Raw genomic sequence first — 23,323 nt, 5'->3', positions numbered from 1 at the left:
ACATAAAGTGTGTCAACAGCGTCCCTCACGTCGTTTTCAGCCTCATCATTACAGACTGACTGCACATCTGCTACTGCAGCATCACCTCTGCTCGCTTGTCAGACCTGTGCTGTCAACAGGAGATTTTATTAAACCCCACTAATAAAGTGTAATTATTTTTTGACATATTAATATATGTGTCATCATGTATCTTCGTGAACATAATGTTCTTAATGCGAGGAAGGTGCATTTCACCTTTGAATGTGAAGAATCCTCAGCAAGATTGCCACTAAGTCAAATTTGATTATTTTTTTTAGTCGCACTACTTTTTAAAATACACCTTCCAATTTTTATGTAAAGCCTTTAAGCATAAAATATTGCCATTTTAAATTTGTTAATAGGAAAAGAGGAAAAACACATTTCACAACTGATGTGTCGGTCGTGGCAGAGCCTAACCGATCTGCCGGCTCCTATCAAAAAATAAACAAAGAACGTCTTTTGACGTCAAAATCTGAGGACTTTGCTTGAAGTTGTAAAATTATAATGTAATTATAATTAATTGCTATTGGAACTGGCGATTAAGGTACTCAGGGTCAATTTCTTATGGTGATAAGAAACCATAGCTAATTGGACCAATTTCAATTTTATCTTCACAGTTCCATTTTAACAATTAATGAAAAATCAAGATGTTGCACGTTTTTGCTGCCACTGCTCAGGATATTACGGATCTCCAGGATTCATAGCTGCATTTCAAACATAGTGAGCAGGGTGTTTGAGAGGATAAAACAGAAACAAACCCACAGTTTTAAGCTTGCATTGCTAGTAGTTAGTCATATAAAACAATTACCAAATTTCTGATTTCTAACTACAACATCCAAAGTTGGTTGAGATGTATTTCTGAAGTTGGTAATCAAATTTCAGTGTCAGATACTTCATTAAAACTACAGTTAATTATGAAGCCTCATATGCATTGTCACTATGAAACAACAAAGAAAATGTCAGATTGTCATTTGTAACATCCAAAATGAGCTAAAGCTATTATTTTTTGTAATACTATTGATATTCTACACATGAATACTTAATAACTGAATACTATTTAAAATTAATTAGTATGAAGAATTATTTGGGATCCGAAAGAACACCAGCTGAGCCAAAGCAACGAATCCCATAAACGAGCCGGAATTCTCATCTCTACTTTTTACTGCAGTCCCACGAGTAGGGGCGGGTCCTGTTATTTTCACCGCCCTTCTTGACCATATATGGTTCGTCTGGCGGTTTAGTGAGCGGCTACATCCACCCGGCAAAAAGTGGACACGAGACGTCAGTGTGCTTCCGACATAAGAGGTACGGAGATATTAGGTAAATGAGATCAATCTGAATTTAACAACTGCTGCATGAATCCCCAACTCAAACCGGTTATTGTGAAAAGAATCTGGCTTGATTTTAAACTCGTTATACCGCTTTGGAACTGTGTCATGTTTAATTTGGGCCTAGAATCGAGTTAGCAGCCAGGCCTGTCAGGTGTAGCTAACGTTACCGGCTCACTTCGTATTGTGCCGGTAGAAATAACTTTACATTTTATCTCTGACGCATGTTTCTTAGTGTTTGACATCTTTTGTGTTTTAGCCAACACCGCCGAATTTCATTTAACTCTTCGGGGACAAAGTGTACAGCTAAAGTTAGCACGGCTAGCCGCTAACAACCGGACTAATCAAGCGTTATAGATGCTGGAGACGCGATTGGAAAGAACCAGAACGTGGCGTTCGTTGTCTTTGCCACCATTATTCAAGTCTTTAAGACGACGTTTTTAATTACGTTGGTTGCTGAAACGTGTTCATTAAAAAAAAGAAGCTTTGTTTCCTTTTAATTATGGGGGTAGTATTTAACCGGCAAGCCGGTTTAGGGTTCTCTGCTAGCGGTTAGTCATCCTGATTCAGACCTCTCTACCTTGTATGACTAATGCCGGTTTAGTCACCTCAGTAATCGCTAAACTATAGATAACCAGAGTTTATTGTCATGTTAATGTGTTTTGTTGCATTCCGTTATCCTCTCTTATGTTTTCCATGGAGTAGCCTTGGGTAACCATGCCGTCAGACTTGGCCAAAAAGAAAGCAGCCAAGAAGAAGGAGGCAGCCAAAGCTCGTCAGCGCCCCAAGAAGTCTGAGGAAGTGAATGGGGACGGAGAACAACCGGAGATTCAAGAAAATGGAGCAGACAGCAATGGTGAGAGGAAGCCTGGGATTAGATCTCTGTGGCCAGATCCAGTGGGACTGATTAATGTATATGCAAAATATGTGTCAGAGTAGTCGCATCCAACTCTAAATATGGATGTTTATAAACTTAACTGATTTGTTTTCAATATGCATGTCTCCATCTTGAGATTTGTAATTTAGTGAGTTGTATCCTCCCTAAAAATCTTAAAAGATTCAGGGCTTTTTCCTGTCATTAGTGACCCAGTTATTTAGAAAATCACAAATTAAATAAGAGTCTGCAGAGCTTTTGCTTTTAGAGGGAATACCATAAAATTAAGGAGAGGCACATTATTAAAAAAAGAGTATAATGAGCTAGTTGCACAAAACTTTAACCGTAAATTAACTTTGTATATTTTGGATTGAATTTTTCCTTAATCTTTTTTTATATGCCTATCTAAACTTTAAAGATCTATCAAAAATTAAAAAAAAAAATTTTAGCTGCTGTGATTTGACTTTTTTTTTTAATTCTTAGTTCCTTGGTGTTGATGTCTTCAGATTTTTGACATTTTGGTTTATTTTTTGATTATTTGCACATCTGGCATGTGGGGAGAAATAGTTTTGTAAATTAATAAACATAACCTATTAATATTGGGATTTAAAAATGTAAACATGACATTTTTTCACATCACTAAAACAAATAAGAATATTTACAGTTTTCAGTTGGAACAATCTAAATAACAAGCATTTATTGGTTGGCTTTTTCATCTTTCTGACCTAAAACAACTGGATCTGAGTAATGCTAGATGCTACAAAGTCTTGGTTTTGAGACAATAATTTTAGCAACTCCCACTTTTAGATCTGTTTAATAGAAGACACTGCAGCAGAACCAGCCATGCTTTAAAATTAGCCTAAAAGCAGTGATCCCAATAAGTTTTACTCCTATCTTAGAGTAGCATCAATCTAAGCATGTGGCGCTATTGGACTGGTTGGGAAGACTAAAACGGTGTGCAGTGATCTATAAAGCAGGACATCTTTGCTCTCTTTGGTTTCAGGCGTCGGCAGCTTAACAAAGGAGCTGGACGAGTTCGAGCTGCGGAAGACGGAGGCTCGGGCCGTGACTGGCGTTCTTGCTTCCCACCCCAACAGCACGGACGTCCACATCAGCAGCCTGTCGCTCACCTTCCACGGCCAAGAGCTGCTGGCAGACACCAGCCTGGAGCTCAACTCGGGCCGACGCTATGGCCTCATCGGGCTTAACGGCACCGGTAACCGTTTAGCTCGGACCTCAGTTTGTTTGAAAGCCAAATCAAAACAATTAATCATGTTACGTTTCTTCCCTCTGGTAGGAAAGTCCATGCTACTGTCGGCCATCGGCCACCGTGAGATTCCCATTCCAGAGCACATAGATATTTACCATCTGACCCGGGAGATGGCGCCGAGCGACAAGACGGCTCTGCAGTGTGTCATGGAGGTGGACGAGCAGAGGATCATGCTGGAGAAGGAGGCGGAGAGACTCGCTCATGAAGACTGTGAGTTACATAAGATCTGACAAAACTGGAGCCGTTGAATAACAGTTGGCTCCATAAGAAATAAATCAATTAATCACATCACAAATCATCATTCTGGTATTTTTTAGAACAATTTTGTTTAGAGAGACATTATAATTCATTTTATTTATGGTTTTGGTTGTTTTTATTTTAGATAATTAATATATTTTGTGAATTATTCTGTACAAAATAATTCACAAATGATGAATTAATGAAAGGGCAAACTTTCATTATTATGCCATTATCAATATAATACTTGAAAATTGTCTCAAACCAACAATATTATTGTTTATTGCAACAATTTAACTGCAGATTTTGTTATTGCAACAAGAAAACCACATGATGATTTAAAATGAGAAATCAATTTCCATTTAAATGGATTTGTGTAGTTTGCTTAGCCTTTAGAGAGAGATTATTAAAAAGGTGCCATTTTGAAAAATGCTGCAAACATTTGATGAGCAAAGTAGTTGTTTTGCTTTTTTTTTTAAACATTTATTTTAAAAGTCCTAACTAGCAGTTTTGCCTGGATGAAGCTAATGATTAATACAACTTGAAGGGCAATTGTGTTTTGTTTAAGATTAATCCATTTTATTTGTTCCAGTTATTTTTATTTTGGAAATTTAAAATGTTTTTCAGTTCCAGTGTCAAAAGTTCTTTGGAAATGTAAAGATTATAGTTCTTAAACTATCTCAAAACAACAATATTATTGTTTTATTTCTGGGAACAGCCAAATTTATCAGGCCTAATAACGACAACAGAAGGTTTTTGTTTCATAAGATGATTTGAGTGAATATATTAAACATTTAAAAAGCTGCTATGATTGAAACTAAAACTTACTTTCCCCTTAAAGCGGAGTGTGAGAAGCTGATGGAGCTGTACGAGCGTCTGGAGGAGCTGGACGCCGACAAGGCGGAGATGCGAGCCTCTCGGATCCTCCACGGTCTAGGCTTCAGCGCCACCATGCAGCAGAAGAAGCTGAAGGACTTCAGTGGAGGCTGGAGGATGCGTGTCGCTCTGGCCAGGTGAAAACAAGCTAGCTCAGCTTCAGGAATTAGATTTTGTATCGTTTTATGATCTTAACTGTTTGTTTCTGCAGAGCTCTGTTCATCAAACCCTTCATGTTGTTGCTGGACGAGCCGACGAACCACCTGGACCTGGACGCTTGTGTGTGGCTGGAAGAGGAGCTCAAATCGTACGTTTGCGCCTCACCTGGAACGTTTTAGCTGTTTTAGTGTTTTTCTCACCAACCTGCTGCTGCTTCTCTGCAGGTTTAAGAGAATCCTTGTTCTCATCTCACACTCGCAAGACTTCCTGAACGGCGTGTGTACCAACATCATCCACTTGCATCAGAGAAAACTAAAGTACTACACGGTAAGAACACACTGCCTAGAGTCCAATTAGCAAAGGTCTGGACCCCCGTCGGAATACCTGGAACGAACCAGAGCTAAATAAGGAATCAAGACGAGCTGCTGCTAATAACGCCTCTATGCTGTTGGGTGACGAAGCAAATCTATATTTGTTCAGGGTAACTATGACCAGTATGTGAAGACCAGAGCAGAGCTGGAAGAGAACCAGATGAAGCGTTTCAACTGGGAGCAGGACCAGATAGCACACATGAAGGTAAACAAGAGGCCTAATTTATTTAACTTTATTTACAAAAATATCCTCAAAATAAAACCTGAAGAATGCAAATCGCCTTTAACGCAGCATTCCCTTAGTAAATCACGGAGGTGGCAGAGTGATGCTTTGGGATGCTAATATTTAGTATGGAAAGGGAAGCCGATCAGAGTTTTTTTTTTTTTTAATGTTTTGTCTTTATTAAATGTAAAATACTGGAAGAAAACCTGCTGGTAAACTCCCAACTAGAGCTACAATAAAACTATTTAAAGCAGCTTTTCCAGCAGGATGTTGACCTTTAATGGCTCTGAGATGATTCATTGCTTGATGGCAACATTTTTTTTAGCTTCCCAAAATCAGCTTAAAAATGTTACTTAGTATTTTATTTCCACTTTTAGCAGGAAACATTTCTAAAACTGCTCCGTCCTGCAAAATTACTCTTAAAAAAATTGATAATATTCCCATTTTTAACCCTCAATATGTTTATATAACCCCACTATTTATAATTTGTTGCTAAAATGAAGGACCTTAAAGACCTTAAACTACATTATTTAATATAAAACACTTTTTTTCAGTGTGATGTGAAGTTTTGCTGCGTGATTTTAATGGAGGGGAAACGTTACACCGTCTGGTGGACAAAATCATGTTCCTGCCTTTCAGTAACCGGACTTTTCAAATCAGGCATAAAAACTAACCTGAAGACATTTAACTTTTATTTGTGTTTGAAAATGGTTAAATGTGAGAATTATTTTCCATCTTCTTTTCCTCAGGAACAAACATCTGTTTGCGTAGCTTGTCCATTTAATCTATAAGGAACTGGAGCAGCTACTATAACATTTAAAAAGAAAAAGTCTACATGTGCCCTATGCCAAAATGGAGATTTCAAAGATCTGTTAAGAATTAAAGGTTTCTCTGGTGATTTTGAAACATTTCTTTTGTCTCTGATACACTTGGAATATAACGTCTGTTTGTGGACATTGTCTACAGAGTCAATCTTGTGTATTTTTTTTTTTATTTTTATTTTTTTAGAATAATAACTTTATTGTCGTTCCTCTCCAGAATTACATTGCCAGGTTCGGCCACGGCTCCGCTAAGTTGGCACGACAAGCACAGAGCAAAGAGAAGACGCTGCAGAAGATGGTGGCATCAGGCTTGACTGAAAGAGTTGTGAATGACAAGGTGCAGCACAGATTGAACCTTCATCAGATTGTTTCATAGCATCTGATTTATTACTGCACAGCTTCCTGCAGTGGACTAAATAAAACCTGTTTTCTCCAGACGCTGTCATTTTATTTTCCTCCCTGTGGGAAGATTCCTCCTCCTGTTATCATGGTTCAGAACGTGAGCTTCAAGTACAGTGACAACACAGTGAGTACAGACATTAAACAACCTCTTTTTGTCTGCGTTTACCTCCCCAAAAAAAAGACAAACCTGCCTTTTAATCTGCGGCTTAATGTTATCTTAGCCGCACATTTATAAAAACCTGGAGTTTGGTATTGACTTGGATACCCGGGTGGCTCTGGTGGGACCCAATGGAGCCGGGAAATCCACGCTGCTGAAGCTGCTGATGGGAGAGGTGGGTGCCGTTTCTTCAAAACTAACTGGTGAATCGTTCTCTGTGCTAAGATTTATGATTTTCATCCTTTTTACAGCTCCTCCCTACAGACGGCATGATCCGCAAACATTCACACGTGAAGATCGGCAGATATCACCAGGTAAAGGTCAACCCGTTTTAATAAATGATATTAATCTCAGTAAAGTAACTGTTCTCCGTTTGTCTTGGCAGCACCTGACGGAGCAGCTGGAGCTCGACCTTTCACCTTTGGAGTACATGATGAAGTGTTTCCCTGAGATCAAGGAGAAGGAGGAGATGAGGAAGATCATCGGTCGCTACGGCCTCACAGGAAAACAGCAGGTAGCAAAAACACGCTTCGTACGGTTTTCCCACAGCAAAATCTGACCGTTTAATAAAATTCTAGCACTAAAGCATAAAAATGAACCAAATTCACTATTATGTCATTTATTACTGCTTTTAATGTCTTGTGATTGTATTCTACAAAGAAAACTAAAATAATAATTTTGATACACCTTGACTGGTCTGAGAACAAAACACAAATCTACCAATTTCAATCACTTTCAAATATTAAATTACACAGATCAATAGCTCATCGAGCCATTGGGATTAATAAATATTCATTACACTGATCAGGTTATCTAATTTACTCAAATTAAATGCTTAACCTGAATATAATTACACGACTTTCTGTAACTCCTAAAAGTGTACTACTTTATTTCAAAACTCCAGATAAAATATCAAGGACTTTATACAAAACTCAATATGTGTGAAATGATTAATCGTGATTAATCGACTATAGAAATAATCAACTAATTTAGTACTGCTTGTTAACTGGAGTACAAACTCAAAAAATGTAACTTGCTGAAAGAATAAAGCAGTAATTAAGCTAAAACTGTTCTGAAAATATACATTTTGCATTCAATATAAATGATAAACTTTATACTCAAGTGGTATTATTTTAGATTCATCAGGTTCAGATTCTGCAAACAATAAAATACTAAACACTTTTAGTTTATAAATCAGTAACCCAAAAAAATAAAATTCGTAATTTTCTTTGATACAAATAATAAAGCATACATTTATTATTTAGAATAAAATGTTATTTTGTTGCATTTTATTCAATAAAATGTTTCTTATTCAAACACCCAATTAATTGATTACTAAAATAATTTAGTTGTAGCTTTAGCATCAAGCATTTTCCAAAACGCCTTGTTGTAGTTAGGCATATTCAAGGATTTCAAGCACCAGTACAAACGCATGAAGTGTCTCATTATTCCTAAAAGCCTCCTTTAATTCCCTTCAGGTGAGTCCGATCAGGAACTTGTCAGATGGTCAGAAGTGCAGAGTTTGTTTTGCCTGGCTGGCCTGGCAGAACCCCCACATGCTGTTCCTGGACGAGCCGACTAATCACCTGGACATCGAGACCATCGACGCGCTGGCAGAAGCAATCAACGAGTTTGAGGGAGGCATGATGCTAGTTAGTCACGACTTCAGGCTAATTCAACAGGTACAACTTCCTCCGAGACACCCGAAACCTAACATTTGAGTAGAGTGGATGTTTTAAATCGCTCAAGACTGACATGATTAATCGTGATTAATCTATTATTGAAATAATCAACTAAGTCAGTAGTTGATGGATAACTGGAGTATACAGCTTCAAGAATGGCTTTAGATTTTAAATTTACTGATTTAAAAATGATTAATCAGCTAAGTTGTGATTAATCAATTACTCGTTAACAGAGTATACAGACTCAGAAAAAAAACTTTGATTTTTAAATCTGTAGATTTAAAATGCCAACTCTAGGACTGAAATGACTAATCGTGATTAATCAAATATTGAAAAAATCAACTAAGTCAATTGCTAACTGAAGTATACAGACTCATAAAAGGCCATTTGCTTAAAAAGAAGTTAAAGTACAAATTAAACCGAAACCATGAAAAGAAATGTTTACATTTTTCATTTAAGATGAAAATTAAAAACAAAATCTTTGGTAAATCTGAACTGGGTGACGATAAAACACATTTAAAAAGGATGCTAAATTATTTTAAAAAGGAACTGAATTGTTTCCATCTCAATGCATTTCTAATATTGTACAAAGATGGCTTAAGTAGTTAAGTGAAAAATCAGTAAATTGTGCCCCTTTTAAAAAAATAATTAGATTAATCTTAAGAATAATCGATTAATCGATTACCAAAATCGTTAGCTGCAGCCCTAAAATCTTTTTTTTTATTTATTATTTTCCCCAGGTGGCTCAAGAAATCTGGGTGTGTGAGAATCAAACCATCACGAAGTGGAAGAGCGGCATCTTGGGATACAAGGAGCATTTGAAGTCAAAGATAGAGAAGCAGTGAAGGCAGGTGACCTGACGCACCTGGTCGCTCGTTTATGACATCATGGACCTGCGAGTTTCTGAACGGAGGAGCAGGAAACGTCCTACTGAACAGAACCAATCTATTATGCATCTTATCGGACTCGTCTCTCATACACCTAGTACTGTTTCCTCACGGTTTGACTGCAGTCCAAGCCCTGCCCCTCCTCCACCTCAGGCTGCGCTCTGATTGGCTGATTCACCTGGAAAGCATTCCATTGTATTTGTCTTCAAAGAAGTCTTTTTGTTCCTTCTTAAAAGTTCTGTTTTACCCCAACAAGAAGTAAGCAGCAGCTTTTAGGTCATTTTATCATATTTAAAAGGTGACTTCTTTCTTTTTTCTTTTCTTTCCCCCTCCAGTGTAAAAGAGCAGTTCTGCCTTATTTGACAGTAATGCAATAAAGGTTTGTCTCAATAAACGGAACAATAAAAACAGCAAAGCTAATTGGAGAAGTCTTTATTATTCTTTACGCATTTACAGGGACTGTATCAAAGTCATTACCTTTTAGGGAAAATAAACTATTGCAACAAGGAAAAGATTTAAAGCGAGTCTGTTTTGGTTATGAAAATCAAAATGGCTGAATTCCCAAAGATTTACACTCGACTGTGGTACTTCTTGGCATAAATTACATTAGGAGGAAACTGGAGGTCATGCTATGCCAGGATGATTAATATATTATTGAATGAAAATTAACTAATGTTCTTGAACAATGCCTTGCAAAAGTATTGAAACCCAATGAATTAATCAAAATGTATATCAGTAATTTACACTTACTGTCTGTAAACTGAAGAGGTAACAACCTCCTTTTTATTTGTATTAAGATTTATGTCTTCTTCAGCACAGCTGTTAGTGGAGCACATCTGAGTGATTTTCAGCTCTTAGATTCAAGTCTAGACTTTGACTAGGACATTCCATTGTAGCTCTCGTAGTCTTTTTCTGTTATCTCCCTCCAAGTTTCCTGTTGCCACAGGCTGATGCTGCCATCACTTCATTTTAATCTTATCTGACCCAAGCACATTCTTCCATTAAGATCCAGATTTAAAACTTCACAAATGCACTATTTAGTGTGTGTTTATGACTTTGAATCCCAATAAAATACACAAGTTTAAGATCTGATTTCTACTTTTGCAAGGCACTGCATTTCCACATTTGACGTCAAGATTCTAATAGAAAAAAAACAGGAATAGAAATTAAAATAAGTCTGCCTTAGTCTGTTTTTCATGCTGCTTGACCTGCATTCCTTCACATAGTTAAAGCTGTACTGTTTATCAAGTCTTACGACTTTATGCTGCAGAGTGTAAATCAGTAACTATATGCTGAGTGTAAACTTCCTAAACCGATTAATTAAGCAGAAGAAAAAGTTCAGAGTTTTGGACTGAGGTTCTGCTTTTTTTTTTCTTTAAAGCTTACATATATATGCAATATCTTAAAAGAAAAAAAATAACTTGTCTTGATTTAGTTAAAATCCAGATCAGTTGGAACCTTTTTATTTGATTGCTTATTTAGGCAAAAGGTAGGAGGCGGTACTTCTCCGATTAGCTTCCTGTATGAAACATCTACACACCTTTCTGAGTTCAGAGTTTTTTATGTTATTTTTAAAGTATAAAATAAAATTAAGTTTAGGCTGAAATTTCTAGAATTAAATATAGAATTTTAAAAAATAATCAGGAAGGAAGGACATAACAAAGAGGGTCAAAAAGTAGAGATGGAAGAAAACAGGAAATAGGGCAAAAAATAAAAAAAATAATATATATATAAAAGGAAAGGCATAAAAACAATGTGATGAGATGAAGTCTGGAAATAATACTTTTAATGCCCTTTATTTTCTGGAAAATGCTATCATAATTCTCCAAACTGGGTAGAAACCCTGGTACGCGTTTCACACAGGAAGATTATTAGTGGTGCACCGCCTCCAACCTTAATTTCCCATGATCCCATCCAGTGAAAATCTGAAGCTCATAAAAGAGCAACTGCATAAACTTCTATGAAATAAAAAGAAGAACTGCTCAAATTAATTTTTATTCTTGTCTTTATATCCAAAAGCATAAAAAAACTTTAAGGTTTCAGAGCTGTAGAAGAGCAGTTACCTTCAGCTTCCAGGATAAACTAGTCTGGATTTGGACCAAATAAAGACACCAGGACCATTATTTGCTGCTCAGAACCAGAACTTCTCTGTAAAACCCTGAACTGTTCCTTTAAGGTTTCAGCGATTGTCAGATTACCGGCACTAGCTGGAGTTGAGACAGTGCAATTTGGAGGAGTGTTTTTACTCAATGCCGTTTCCAGTTGGTCCGGGTGGCAGCATGGTGCCGAGGCCAGCAGCAGGCAGCCGTGCTCAGGTTCGTCAGCGTTCGTTTCGTCCAAGCAGAGGCATCCTCAGTCCTCGTCTGAGACGGCGTCCAGTGGAATAGTGCGAGTGTTGGTGGCCCGGACGCTGCCGATGTTGGTCAGCGAGAGGAGGTTGGCGATGCCCATCAGACTGACCCCGGTGCCGTCCAGGTTGACCTGAGCCAGACGCATGTCTTTCAGGTGCTTCAGACCTGCAGGGCAGGGATGCACGTTATTGATTAATGAGTTCATAAATAAATAGAAAACTTGAGTTTCCTATTCTGTCTAGATGACAAAATGTTTTCATAATATGCTAAACTAAATTATTTTTTAATTAAAAAAAATTAAAAATAATACATTTTAACAATTTTTTTGTCATCTGTATTAAATACTGACCGAACAAACAGAAATTGTGGGGGGGTTTCACATGAATAAACTTAAGGAATTTCTAAAAAAAATAAAAATATAGCAAAACAGGAACATCTTAGCTGGCTGAATAGACAAAGAAAAGTTGAAAAGAATAAAATGCGAGAACTATCCCGTATTTTAAGACAAATTTAAGTGCAATTTCTATTAACAAACACTAGATGGCACTGTTCTCATTACTTACATAGATGTTTAAAAAGAAGGGAAAAAAAGTCGCAGCTGTGCTTCCGTTTGCAAACGATTCTTCCGGTCAGAAGTCACAGCTAATACAATAAAAAATATTTTAGACGCTATGGAGACAATTATAGGAAACTCTGTAACTGCAACAAAGGACTGGGAACAAAAGAATCTGTGGGCTAAACCTGCTAATAACGACCTTAAGCTTTTTCCAACTGGACATGGAGGTAAGAAAGATAAAGTGCCGCAGTACCACCTCTACTTGCTTTTAAAGTTAAAAACTGACTCCACGAAGTGATATCATTCAGACAGCCCTCAAAGTAGTGCTTATGTTACCATTTTTTTCTCTGTTGTTACATAAAAATTAAAAAAATCCGTAAACTCAGCTTGGACCGATTCTCTTTCCCGTAAAGATAATATCTCCGCCATCTTTGTTTTTGTATATCAACGGCTGGGCTGAAGGATGACGAGCGGCGGCCTCTGCTGGATAGCAGCCAAACTACAACACTAAAAAAAAAGGGCTAAGTTAAGCGATTTGAACTAATTTAATCTAATAAACCATTAATTGTTTTGCGTCAATTAATTGTTGATTGTATTTTGTTTGTTTTTACTGCAAGGGTAAAAAATACAGCAGTTTATCACTCAACCAAGCAGAGATGAGCTTAAAGACGACGAGCTAGCTGTACCTTGGTCCGTGATCCGTGTGTGGCTGAGGTTGATCTTAACCAGCTGATGACAGTGGATCAGGCCCCTCCTCACTACCGAGTCCCCCACATGCGTGCTGGCTAACCCCAAAACCTAAAAAACAGGAAATTATAACCAAAACAAAGCTCTGGACTCGCATGATAAACACAAACATTCAAAATAAATGTCATGTTAGTCACGGGGACTTTTCTAAAGGAGATACCTGTGTACCAGAAGTTCATTTTCAAATTAAAATAAGTCAAGAATACCTATGTTAAGCTACGACAGAATTTTTTTTTTAATATTCCAGACCAAAACTCGAGTTGTATAACTAGAGTTATAGAGGCTTGAAGTTTATGGCAATTTTTAAAATCAATTGAATTATGTTAAGTTATTTCTGGTCTTTCCAATGGAGATATTGACCATAGCAAACTTTTAAAGTTTTCTTGACTTTCTTGAAGCAGCCAATCAGACATCAGGATGTTTGTGAAAGCAGCCAATCAAACGTCAGGGTCTCTGAAGAAGGATCTCTAGTAAGTTTGATGGATGAAGTTGAAAAAAATTTAATTATGCTTCAGCACAGGAACACAAAAATAATTTAATAAATCATACAATTATTATGTCTAGTTTTTAAATTAAAATCTAAACATTTAATTGAGGCACACACATTCAACGAAATTTTAAAACTCTCAAAGCAAGTCAAATAATTATATCTAAAATAAGTATATCTAAATGAATATTAAAAACACAGTAGAAACACAACTGGGATGTTAAGGAAAAACAAATAAATAAATTCTGCAGTTAATAAATTATTTCTGTTTATTTCTCATTTTAAAAAATTGACATTTAAATAATTTTTTCAGAAGTTATTTGTTGTAATTTGGAACTCTTCACTTTCCATAAATGTGAAGTTCAAAGTTGTAATAAGATCAAATGTGGTTTTCTACATTTGATCTTACCTCTTCATGCTAATCTTACTTCTGCATTTAATCCAAATTTAATTATAGTTATTTTTAAATCGATATATCTTTTTAAGTAACAATACAATAATACCCAACACCAGCAGAACTCATGTCAACCCCTGCAGCTCCACTAATATTATCAGGTAAATTACCTGAAGCTGAGGCAGACAGGTGATGAGTTCGGCCACTCCTCGGCTCGTCACCGCCGTTCGGTCCAAACAAAGTTCCTGCAGCTCCAGCAGGCCACGCAGAGAAAGAAGCCCTGCGTCCGTCACCTGCGTGTTGCTCAGAGACAGCTTCTTCAACCTGCTCACAAACGCACACGACACTCTCATCAGTGTGGACGTTCCGCCCACAAGCGTTTCCTGACATGACTGAGGTGTTGGACTGACCTGGTCATGGCGGCTAACTGGCTGACTCCTTGGTCTGTGACCTGTGTGTAATCCTTCAGGTCCAGCTCTGACAGCAGAGTCAGCCGGCAGAGGAACGCCAGCCCCCCATCGGTCACAGTGTGGCGTCCAGGAAGCGTGAGGTGAGTCAACTTCAGACCTGGGGGGAAGTGAGAATCATCGAGATTTAGCTTGGTTTGTTTCCTTCGCATCATCCGTTTACACGTTTTGAGGTTTCAATCAAATTTAGACTTTTTAAGACCATTTGAATGAAATCTAAGACTTCAGGAAGATTATTATATTAGGGCCATGCTTTAAAAAAATTGCGAAAAAGTCAAAATAATGAGAAAATAGTCGTAATGTTACAACGATGAAGTCATAATGTTATTTTCGTATTATTATTCTTGCTAATATACTTTTGCTAGGTAGCAAGAATATATTAGCAGCCACCATCTTATGGGTTGGAAACAGAAGTGATCCAAAGGTGAGGACGAACATCATCCAGCCATCTGGAGATAAATTTGCATTTAAACCATGATGGACACAAAAAAGTGAACTTGCTAACTCCCTATTTTTTAGCTAGCTATTTTATTTAGCCAGCTAGTTTTTCTCTTTCCTTCATTTCCATCCCTTTTAATGTACCTTTGCAAGCTAGCAAGGATATGTTAGCAGCTAGCAACACAAGCGATCCAGTCAACTGGTAATAAATTTGCACTGAAACCAAATTAGATGCAAAGAATGAGGTTGCTACCTTGCTAGTTCACTTTTTTTTAGCTAATTGGATAGCCAGTTTTTTCTCCTCCCTCTGTTTACATTACACGTATAGCTGCTAATATACCTTTGCTAACTAGAAAAGGTATATTAGGAGGTAGTAGCCTCAACCGCCTTAAGTCAAGGAACACGACGAAGAAGCGACTCAAGCGTTCGCTTGACAAAATTTAAGACTGGTGATTATCATATTTAAGGCCCACTTATTTTTTCTAATGAATTTAAGACATTTTAAGGACACAAGGACACCCTGGTTTATTTACACACATTTCAATTTACAAACCTGAGATAATCTTGAGGGCATGATTCCCATCTTTCACAGAGATTCCTCCTAAACTCAGAGAAGACAGAGTTGGGTGGGTGGAGATGCTCTCCAGAGATTCCTCAGTCACGCCCGTCCCGTTCAGATTCAAAGTCTGCAAACTGGACATCCCTGCTAGAGCTGAAATATCTTTAACCTGAAACACCAACACACAACAAGATGAAGAAACATGGCAGACCAGACTCTTAAGACAAACAGTGTTTGGTTAAAATAAGCTGAAATGCCTTCGTATGCTTGATGCTGAGGAGTCGCAGCTGTGGTACGCAGGTGGGGAGCACAGCCAGGGTGGCTTCGGTCACTTCTGTCTGGTTCAGGCTGAGCTGAGAGAGACAGGAAGGAGCCGACTGGAGGTACTGAACCATCCCAGCATCTGTCACTTTGGTCTGATCCAGGGACAGGACACACAGGCTCTTCAAGCCTTCAAACCAGAATAAACATTTCATTAGAAATAATTGGTGGACCAAGGTTTAACATCTGCCAAAGTGTTCATATTTAGTCAACCTGTTATCATTCTGTCATGTTACAACCACAAACTTCAGTGTTTTTCTGAGTGTTTGTTGTAAAGTCCTTCACTAACTGTGGAGCCTGAGATATGGACATTTAAAATTCAGGATGAATTTAAAATTCATGAGAACCTTTATGGGTGAAATTACTGTAAGATTCTCTAAACTTTTTCTTTTTCACAACTTTCTGTTATCTAATAAGTAATTAATCAACTTTACCCACAGTAAAATTCAAACACGTTCAAGGTAAGTTTTCAAACTTTTTCAGCACCACTTTGGAGTTAAAAACAATAAAAATAAACTAAAAAAGATAGTTTAAATTCACTATTATATGATATTATTTATTACTGTCATTAATAATATATTGCAATAGTATTTTACAGCAGGGGAAGCTAGACTGAAATAACATTTTCTGTTTTGAAATGTCTCTTACACCTTACACACCTGACTGGTTGGACAAAGTAAAAAAAATGTTTTCCCTGAGTTTTCTGGCATTTAGAAAATAGAATTTTAATCATTCTAACTGACCTAAGACAAGATCAATTTTACCTGATTTAACTTCAGACAGTGAGAATAAAAATGCATCTTAGTCTTTTTTGTTATCCTTTTGTTTCAACTGTAAATGGTGCTTTTCAAATGAAGAGACATTGGACTGCAATTTATTACCAAACCTGCAGTCTGACTATCAAGGATTTCATACAGAAGTCAAACACTTTCCAAACCTTGAAAACACCTACTTGAAATAAAACTGAATAAGGTGCTTTAACGACAAAGTTCACAACAGACCTCGGTGCCTTTCTGAGAAAAAAAATGGGCGCCAACGGTGTTTGAGACGTCAAGCAGAGCGCCATGTTTTCACCATAAAAACCAAATAAAACATCAAAGTTTGTGGTTCTAACAAGACAAAATATGAAAAAAGGGGACAAAGATACTTATTTAAAGTCTGGCTCTCAGTTGCATTATGGGAAGAATCCTAACCTGTGATGTACTGGAGACAGGAGTCGGTCAGTTTGCTGCAGGACGCCAGGTTGAGTGACTGGAGCTTGACCAGACTGGGGAGGACCGACAGACCAGAATCTGGACAGAACCGGCTCATGAGATCAGGAAGAAACGTAAAGCTGAGGCAGATTTCTGCAGCTCCTACCTGTGATGAGAGGCGAGTTGACCAGACTGAGGTGCTTCAGCGTCGTGAAGGCTCGCAGCTGCCGCAGGAGCTCGTTGGTGGAGTAAGGGTAGCAGTTCAGGACTAATTTCTGCAACTGGCAGCCGAAGAAGAGCTCCAGGGTGCGCGGGCGGAGCAGCCTCTCTCTGGACATGTGGCTGAGCAGCAGCTCCGCCAGCTCCGGGGTCAGGCCCGCCAGGCTGCTGCTGTACTGCATGCTGGGAGCTGCAGGGGCGACACGCTTCGTTCTTAGAGAGAACCAGACTTCAGGAGTGTTTTACTTTCACAGCGTCCTACCCGTCATGAGGTGGACAGTTGCACGGATGGCCAAGGCACATAAGGATGGCACGTTTGGTGTCCTGAAGGGTCTTTTAGGTGGAGTTGGCTGTCCCTGAGAGGCGCTGTGGTCCTCCTGCAGAGCAGCCCTCTGAAGCCGCTCCACCGCAGCCTGACCTGCAGCTACATGCGCAACTGGACCCTCTGCATCCTCGGGGTCAGCTGGGTCCTCCTCTGGAGCGTCTCTGGAAACACACGAGGAAGCACAGAAAACATATCGCTACGTGTTTAGGCCTGCACCGATTGCGGTTTTCTGGCCGATCACAATTACAATCTTTAAAAAGCCGATTTTGATCAATGGCATTATTTTTGTCTGAAATGTCGCTAAATATGCAGTCAAAGCGCTAACAGCAGAGAAAAAGAGGACAGTGTCAGTTTAGTAAAGATAAACTCATACTAAAACCTTTCAATCAGGTTGCGGCAGTCTTTAATGATTACATTTTATAATTTAAACTTCGGTTTAGTGGCTTCCTGTCAGGCGACCCACCTGAGGCGATTGCCCTGGTCCGGCCAGAAGTGTCGGGGTTCAAATCCTGCACGCACCCTGTTCTCCGGGAAGAAAGGCAGCCTCGGCATTCCTGAGCACAGAACACAAAAACTAGTACATTGTTTTTACTCAAAAGTAAAAAGGACCCATCCAAGAAATTACTTGAGTGAAAAGGTATTTGGTAAAATATCTGCTTAAGTACTGAGTAACTGATCAAATTATCAATCATTTTTCAAAAAAAGTTACTTTAGTAACTATTTACTACCCAACTCTGGCTGTAATCTACAAATTATCCTCAGTATTAACAGGCTTTTCTTTATAAATCACTTCAAGCACTTTAAATGGATCTGCAGTTTAAAAAATACAGAACAAAACCAGTATTTTAAATTAGTCGTTTCTAAAAATAAACTAAAATATCTGAACTGGGATTTCTTTTCCCTGTCTGCTCTGCAGTAGCGAATAAATCCTGACAAACACATTTCCTAATCCTAATCTCTCCCAAATGTGACCCACGTTCCCAAATTTTCAGTCAAATCTTCTGTAAAGCAGTGAATCTTTGCAATGTGGAGAATAAATTGGAGTGGTTCTGTTCCTGCAGCTGCAAGGTCCTGAGAAGGAAAAAGTTTCCACTGGATAAATAGTGGAAACAGGAAGTAAGCGGGAAAAGGGAGTAAGAGGAACGTAGGTCAAAGGGAGGAATGAATCATCTGAAGGATCGGTACCGTTGGGAATTTGTGGTGGTTCTTCCTCTGCTTCCGGTCCCTCATCTGCTTCCAGTCCAGGATCCTCTGGGTCACCAGGAACCAGTCGCTGACCTCGGCCTGTCAAAGAGCAGGAACATAATCCACACTCCAGTGACTCTCATGTAAAAAAAAAAAAAAAAATCATGCCAAAGATCCTGAAAACTAAAATTGATCAGGGTGAGCAGTTTATTTCTGAATTAAATGTCCAACATCAGTATTACATTTGACAACACTGTAATTGACAACACAATTTCATTTTTTTTTTTTTTTTTTGTGAAATCTTATTTATTGGTGTCGTCGTTCATATTTCCAAATATATGCGACTTGTATGTGATCTCCTGTGTGAATGACAAATGACCTGAAAGATTCCCACATGCGCAGTAGAGGGCGCAATAGCGTCAGAGCGTGCGCAGTGTTTTTGCCAACCGCTATAAAAAGAAGAAGTAGTGCACACTGTGGATATAAACGTGGATGCTAATGGTGGAGTATATTTTACAATTTTAAAGTTGTTAGCTCAATCTTCATTATCGTCGCCATAATTGTTTTTCTTCCCGCTTACGCGTATCAGGGCGCAGAATAGTGACGTTTGTCGAGGATCAATGACGTTCAAATCGAAAGAATGCGACCTGGCCGTTCAGATTCAGGTCACATTTGAAAAGATCGGATGCATATCGGATTTAGAAACTCATATCCAGGTGGCTCTGAGTTGTTCAGACTAATGAAAAGATCAGATACAGGTCGCATGACGGCTAAAATAAAATCGGAATTGGGTCACTTCAGGCTGCAGGTTAGCTTAGCTGCCTGGCTTTCTCTTCAGAAAATAAATATCAAAGAATTCACAATACATACAGTGGGCGAGTGGACCGTAATGTGATACGCAGATAGGAGCGAGAAAAATGAACAAATTAAACATATTTCAAATTTTATTTTTGAGAATTTTTAATCGATTCACAATAACGGTACTAAGAATTGCGATTCTTTTTCTGCACCTCTAGAAGTACAAATAATAGAACCTATATTTATAATTTTAACCCAGTGTGGATTAGAGACATTTTCCATAAAATTCACATCCTGGTTGTTTTATGTATGGTACTGACCCCAGAAATGTGAAGGTCCAGAGACCGGAGGAATGGCTCTCGGTATCCCTGCATAATTCACAGCCTCCTCCCACAGATCGTCCGGGAGCCGGTGACCCGCCGCTGGATTCAGCCTCTCTGCCTCCTCTGGAACGGGAACATGCGGCAGTGGCGGTGGGAAAATACACGGAAGCGGCTCATTGAGAGGCACTGGCAGCGGGTCTGCCGGGCTCGGCGGATCCTGAGGCGTTTCTGGCGGCGTGGTCTGAATGCAGAGAGCGGCATTCGGAGTGAGGCCCAGAGAGCGCAGCGAACACGCCAGCTCTGCCTCGCCGAAGCGTTTTCTGGGGAAACCCTGGAGGAGGGAAAAGGGGGACAGGGAAGGGTGGCGACCGCTGATGTGCTCCACGACGCTGCGCAGAGGCGCGTCGGCGGAGAAACGCTCACGCATGGATTCACCGGAGGGAAGCCGGATCTGCAGCAATGCACAAAATAAATATGTGAGAAAAAATTTTTAATTAAAAGTTAAGTTAGACAGATAAGATTGCATAGATTAGCTGCATTGAGTAGATGCAAGTTGCCTCAACTAGATAGATTTAAGTTGCATTACCTTTTAAATAAAAATTATTCAAGTTACATTAACTAGATTAAATTGCCTCAACTAGATGGCTGATGGATATGTTTGCACATATATATTATAAGACAGAAACATGTCTATTCTGCTCACCAAAATGAATTTTTTAAATAAAATAATTAAAAACGTATGTAAAAACATGATTACCCAGGCCACGTGTCATAAGTACGTCTGAGTAAGTTATCAGTTTTAATTGATAGCTTACTCAAATGTTAGGTTGATCACCTTCTACTGCTTTATAAGTGAACACTAACCATGAGGATACAGTTGTTGTCAACATTAGTCTGGACCTTTCCTCCCAGTTTCTGGCCTTCGCTGCTGGGAGGAGCTGTGTCTGCACCAGAGCCGCCGTGGCTTTTCTCCTGGAAGGTTTTCCGATCCTCAGCTATCCGCTTTAACACCATCTCGCGCTCCTGGCAAAACAAAACAAACAAAAAACTAAATTTTCTTCAAAAGTTGCCAACAAACCGGCACATGTTCACGTCTGTTGTCTTCGGTCGGACCTGCTTCTTTTGCTTCTTCTCGGCCAGGACTTTCTGAGCCACACGTTGTCTTTCTTTCTCCTCGAAGTCACTCTTGTCTTGTTTGAGCCGCGACTCAACTGGAGGAGGATCAGGAGACTGGGAGGTCGACTCGGACAGCTTAAGGACTAGAGAGGAACCTGCTGTTAAAGAAAACAGAAAACAATAAATCAAATAAAATCAGACTAATTAACTTTTATCTGATGAGGAGCTTTTGGGTTTTTTTTTTACCCCTGCTGTCACTAGAAGAAGCAGGTAGCGTGGAGCTGCTCGCTGCGTCTTTGGGTGGGTTAAAAGCAGAGAGTGCGGTCTCAGAAGACTTGGATGTCTGCTTAACCAACGTATGGCGTGGATACTGACCCTGTAAGAGCCTGTAAATGAGAGGTAATGCGTAAGACGCTTAAAATACATATCAAAAGCTTGAAATTTATTTTAGTTTATTTACCATTCAGCGGCTTCTGTCACAGAAAGATGTCCCGCCTGCATCGCTGCCTGGATCTGTTGTTCTGTGAAACCCATTTCACTGAGGATGAGGAAGAACTCCCCGATCGTCTGCGGTGCAGAATCAGAAACCCAGAAGTTTTACTTTATTTACTTCAATGAACAATGTGACAAATTCAAAACTAACATAAAAAATAAACTTTAATTCTCTCTCCCTTGGAGATTTAAAAACATACATAAAGGTTTTCCAATTTTTTATTTCCTTCATCGTCATCTTCAGTTTTTACTTTTCATAATAATAATCATCAGCTGTATGTTTTCAGAGATTTGTCTGTTTGAAAATGGCCCTCTTAATCCATTATATATATATTTTTTGTTAAAACTGGATTATTACAAACTGGAAACACGGATTCATTACAGCATGCAATAAATAGAAAAAATAAATAAATAGCAGTACATAAACCGTACCATATGTGCTTTCTAACTGCAGATTTACCTTTAAACCCCACAGTAAACAATAGTTCATAAAGTTGAGACTCTACGCTAGTTTAGTCAGTATAACTAAGGAAACTCATAATAAAAGGTTAACAGTTTATATATAACACCGGATAAGAGGCAAGAGAGCAGCTGCAGCTAAGACTGCTGCTGTTATTTGGAACAATGGAGGGTGTAAACAAACAGCGTTAGCATCGTAGCTAATAAATAAGCTAACGCAGCTAACATGCTAACGCTTCTACACAGCTGACAGCTGACAGGTCAAAGGTAAACAGGCTGTTGGAAGCTTACCGGTGAAGAAGTTGAGCTCATCTCGTTATTTCACGGTTGCTGCACCAGCATCAAAGTGAAACTGGTGGTTATGATCAACTTTACTGACTCCCTGCTTCTGTTTGGTGAGCAATCTGCACTGCTAGTCGCGCTGACCTCTCCTCTCCTCCTCCCCTCCTGGCTTTCACATTGACGGAGCATCAACGGAAAAACAGCCTATCAACACCGCGGAGAGACGGGATTCCATCTCCAACAGGCAGCGGAGAACAAATCTCATTTCTTCCTCGGTGACTGACAGGTTTAAACCCCCAACCAGAACTGCCTGTGGAGGTTTATTTACGTGACACTGATATTTTGCCCGAAGAGACTCAAATGAAGAGAAAGTAAAAGCTTCGTTTAGTACACCTTAACAGACGCAGGTGTCAAAAAAGTACTCACATTCTCTGCTTAAGTAGAAGTACAGATACTTGCATGAAAAAATATTCTAGTAAAAGTATTGATCAATAAAATTTTATTTGTATAACACAGAAATAAGGTATTACAAAATGCTTTACATCATAAAGACAGAAAAATACAAAGTCATAGAACAATTGGAATATTACATTTTGTCAAGTGCCATTGTTACACATCAAATTGTTGATTAATGTTTCATTGAAGAGTTTTTAGTTTCGATTCAAAGGCACGCAGTGTTTCAGCGGTTTTGCAGTATTCTGGAAGTTTCTTTCATATTTGCAGTGCATTGAAGCTGAATTCTGCTTCTCCATGTCTGGTTCTGGTTCTGGATTCAGACCAGGCCAGAACCAGAAGCCCTGATAGGTCAACAACAGCATTTAATGTATTGTGGCACAAAGCCGTTAAGTGATTTATCAACTAGCAAAAGTACAGGTTGGACTGTTCTACTCGAGTAAAAGTAAAAATCTACTTACTTTTTAAAATCCACTTAAGTACAAAAAGTAGAAAGTAATTTTCACCTACCAGAACATAAAATGACTTTCGATAAGTCTAAAATATTTAAAAAGTTGTAGTCATGCAAAATACATCAGCCTGGTGGGCCACCAGGCTTTGTTTGCCCCCCACCAGGTTATGGGTTATTAGTTTTTTTAAATAGGGATTTTTCTACACCAGGCTTGGGCTTTTTATTGGCTTCAGTAAGTCAAATTAACCGTGACACTTCTATTACACAAAACTAATAAGAAATATTTTAGATTTCAGAAAAGGTGAAGATATTTTTCATGAGGAAGACATCATCCAACAGGCAATAGAAAGTTTAGTGGAAGGAAAAATGTGAAAGATAACAACATGGATGGCTGCAGCCTTT

The 23,323-nt window shown here is 38.7% G+C and overlaps 2 protein-coding genes and 1 long non-coding RNA gene across 7 annotated transcripts; 2 read left to right on the top strand and 1 right to left on the bottom strand.

Moving 5' to 3' along the window:
- Positions 1 to 1,215: 1,215 nt before the first annotated feature.
- On the top strand, positions 1,216 to 9,717 carry LOC106942571 (ATP-binding cassette sub-family F member 2). Of its 2 annotated transcripts, none has more exons than XM_015025888.1 (15): positions 1,216 to 1,323; positions 2,052 to 2,202; positions 3,224 to 3,436; positions 3,518 to 3,700; positions 4,569 to 4,740; positions 4,815 to 4,910; positions 4,987 to 5,089; positions 5,243 to 5,338; positions 6,395 to 6,514; positions 6,614 to 6,703; positions 6,801 to 6,911; positions 6,988 to 7,050; positions 7,122 to 7,250; positions 8,215 to 8,418; positions 9,159 to 9,717. In XM_015025888.1, exons 2-15 carry the CDS (start codon positions 2,064 to 2,066, stop codon positions 9,261 to 9,263), a joined length of 1,824 nt encoding a protein of 607 aa, XP_014881374.1. In that variant the 5' UTR covers positions 1,216 to 1,323; positions 2,052 to 2,063; the 3' UTR covers positions 9,264 to 9,717. The 2 variants fall into 2 exon arrangements, with proteins under 2 accessions (XP_014881374.1, XP_014881376.1); XM_015025890.1 differs by having other exon boundaries at positions 1,234 to 1,338.
- A 6-nt stretch (positions 9,718 to 9,723) lies between these two features.
- On the bottom strand, positions 9,724 to 22,417 carry LOC106942570 (uncharacterized). 2 transcript variants are annotated; one of them, XM_015025887.1, is made up of 17 exons: positions 22,027 to 22,417; positions 21,245 to 21,351; positions 21,031 to 21,170; positions 20,782 to 20,939; positions 20,533 to 20,691; positions 19,666 to 20,119; positions 18,548 to 18,646; positions 17,826 to 17,916; positions 17,300 to 17,523; positions 16,985 to 17,227; positions 16,819 to 16,917; positions 15,562 to 15,755; positions 15,299 to 15,473; positions 14,251 to 14,407; positions 14,011 to 14,164; positions 12,899 to 13,010; positions 9,724 to 11,821 (listed from the first exon to the last, which is right to left on the bottom strand). In XM_015025887.1, the coding sequence occupies exons 1-17, from the start codon at positions 22,045 to 22,047 to the stop codon at positions 11,658 to 11,660; spliced, it is 2,751 nt and encodes a 916-aa protein (XP_014881373.1). In that variant the 5' UTR covers positions 22,048 to 22,417; the 3' UTR covers positions 9,724 to 11,657. The 2 variants fall into 2 exon arrangements, with proteins under 2 accessions (XP_014881373.1, XP_014881372.1); XM_015025886.1 differs by having other exon boundaries at positions 20,782 to 20,942; positions 22,027 to 22,415.
- Positions 12,088 to 19,829, top strand: LOC106942572 (uncharacterized). Of its 3 annotated transcripts, none has more exons than XR_001423659.1 (3): positions 12,088 to 12,439; positions 14,310 to 14,390; positions 18,424 to 18,538. It is a non-coding gene; the product is annotated as an uncharacterized LOC106942572 (long non-coding RNA). The 3 variants fall into 3 exon arrangements; XR_001423658.1 differs by lacking the exon at positions 18,424 to 18,538 and adding an exon at positions 15,338 to 15,425 and having other exon boundaries at positions 12,097 to 12,439; XR_001423657.1 differs by lacking the exon at positions 18,424 to 18,538 and adding an exon at positions 19,742 to 19,829 and having other exon boundaries at positions 12,101 to 12,439.
- Positions 22,418 to 23,323: the final 906 nt, after the last annotated feature.

This window comes from Poecilia latipinna, unplaced genomic scaffold (genome assembly GCF_001443285.1).
Source record: "Poecilia latipinna isolate Pla-1442-1.1 unplaced genomic scaffold, P_latipinna-1.0 Scaffold4390, whole genome shotgun sequence".
NCBI classification, from domain to species: Eukaryota; Metazoa; Chordata; class Actinopteri; order Cyprinodontiformes; family Poeciliidae; genus Poecilia; species Poecilia latipinna.
Note: the sequence above shows the minus strand (reverse complement) of the source record. Positions and strands in the feature narration are given on the sequence as shown.

Bases quoted from the DNA above. Each gene is read 5' to 3' on its own strand.
- LOC106942570 (XM_015025886.1), bottom strand. From the start codon at position 22,047: ATGAGCTCAACTTCTTCACCG. The intron at 14,165-14,250 runs GTCAGTCCAACA...GTTTGTGAGCAG, and splicing joins CAGTTAGCCGCCATGACCAG to GTTGAAGAAGCTGTCTCTGA. The intron at 11,822-12,898 runs GTACAGCTAGCT...CCTGCCCTGCAG, and splicing joins CACACGGATCACGGACCAAG to GTCTGAAGCACCTGAAAGAC.
- LOC106942571 (XM_015025888.1), top strand. From the start codon at position 2,064: ATGCCGTCAGACTTGGCCAAAAAGAAAGCAGCCAAGAAGAAGGAGGCA. The intron at 3,701-4,568 runs GTGAGTTACATA...TTCCCCTTAAAG, and splicing joins GAGACTCGCTCATGAAGACT to CGGAGTGTGAGAAGCTGATG. The intron at 4,741-4,814 runs GTGAAAACAAGC...TTGTTTCTGCAG, and splicing joins ATGCGTGTCGCTCTGGCCAG to AGCTCTGTTCATCAAACCCT.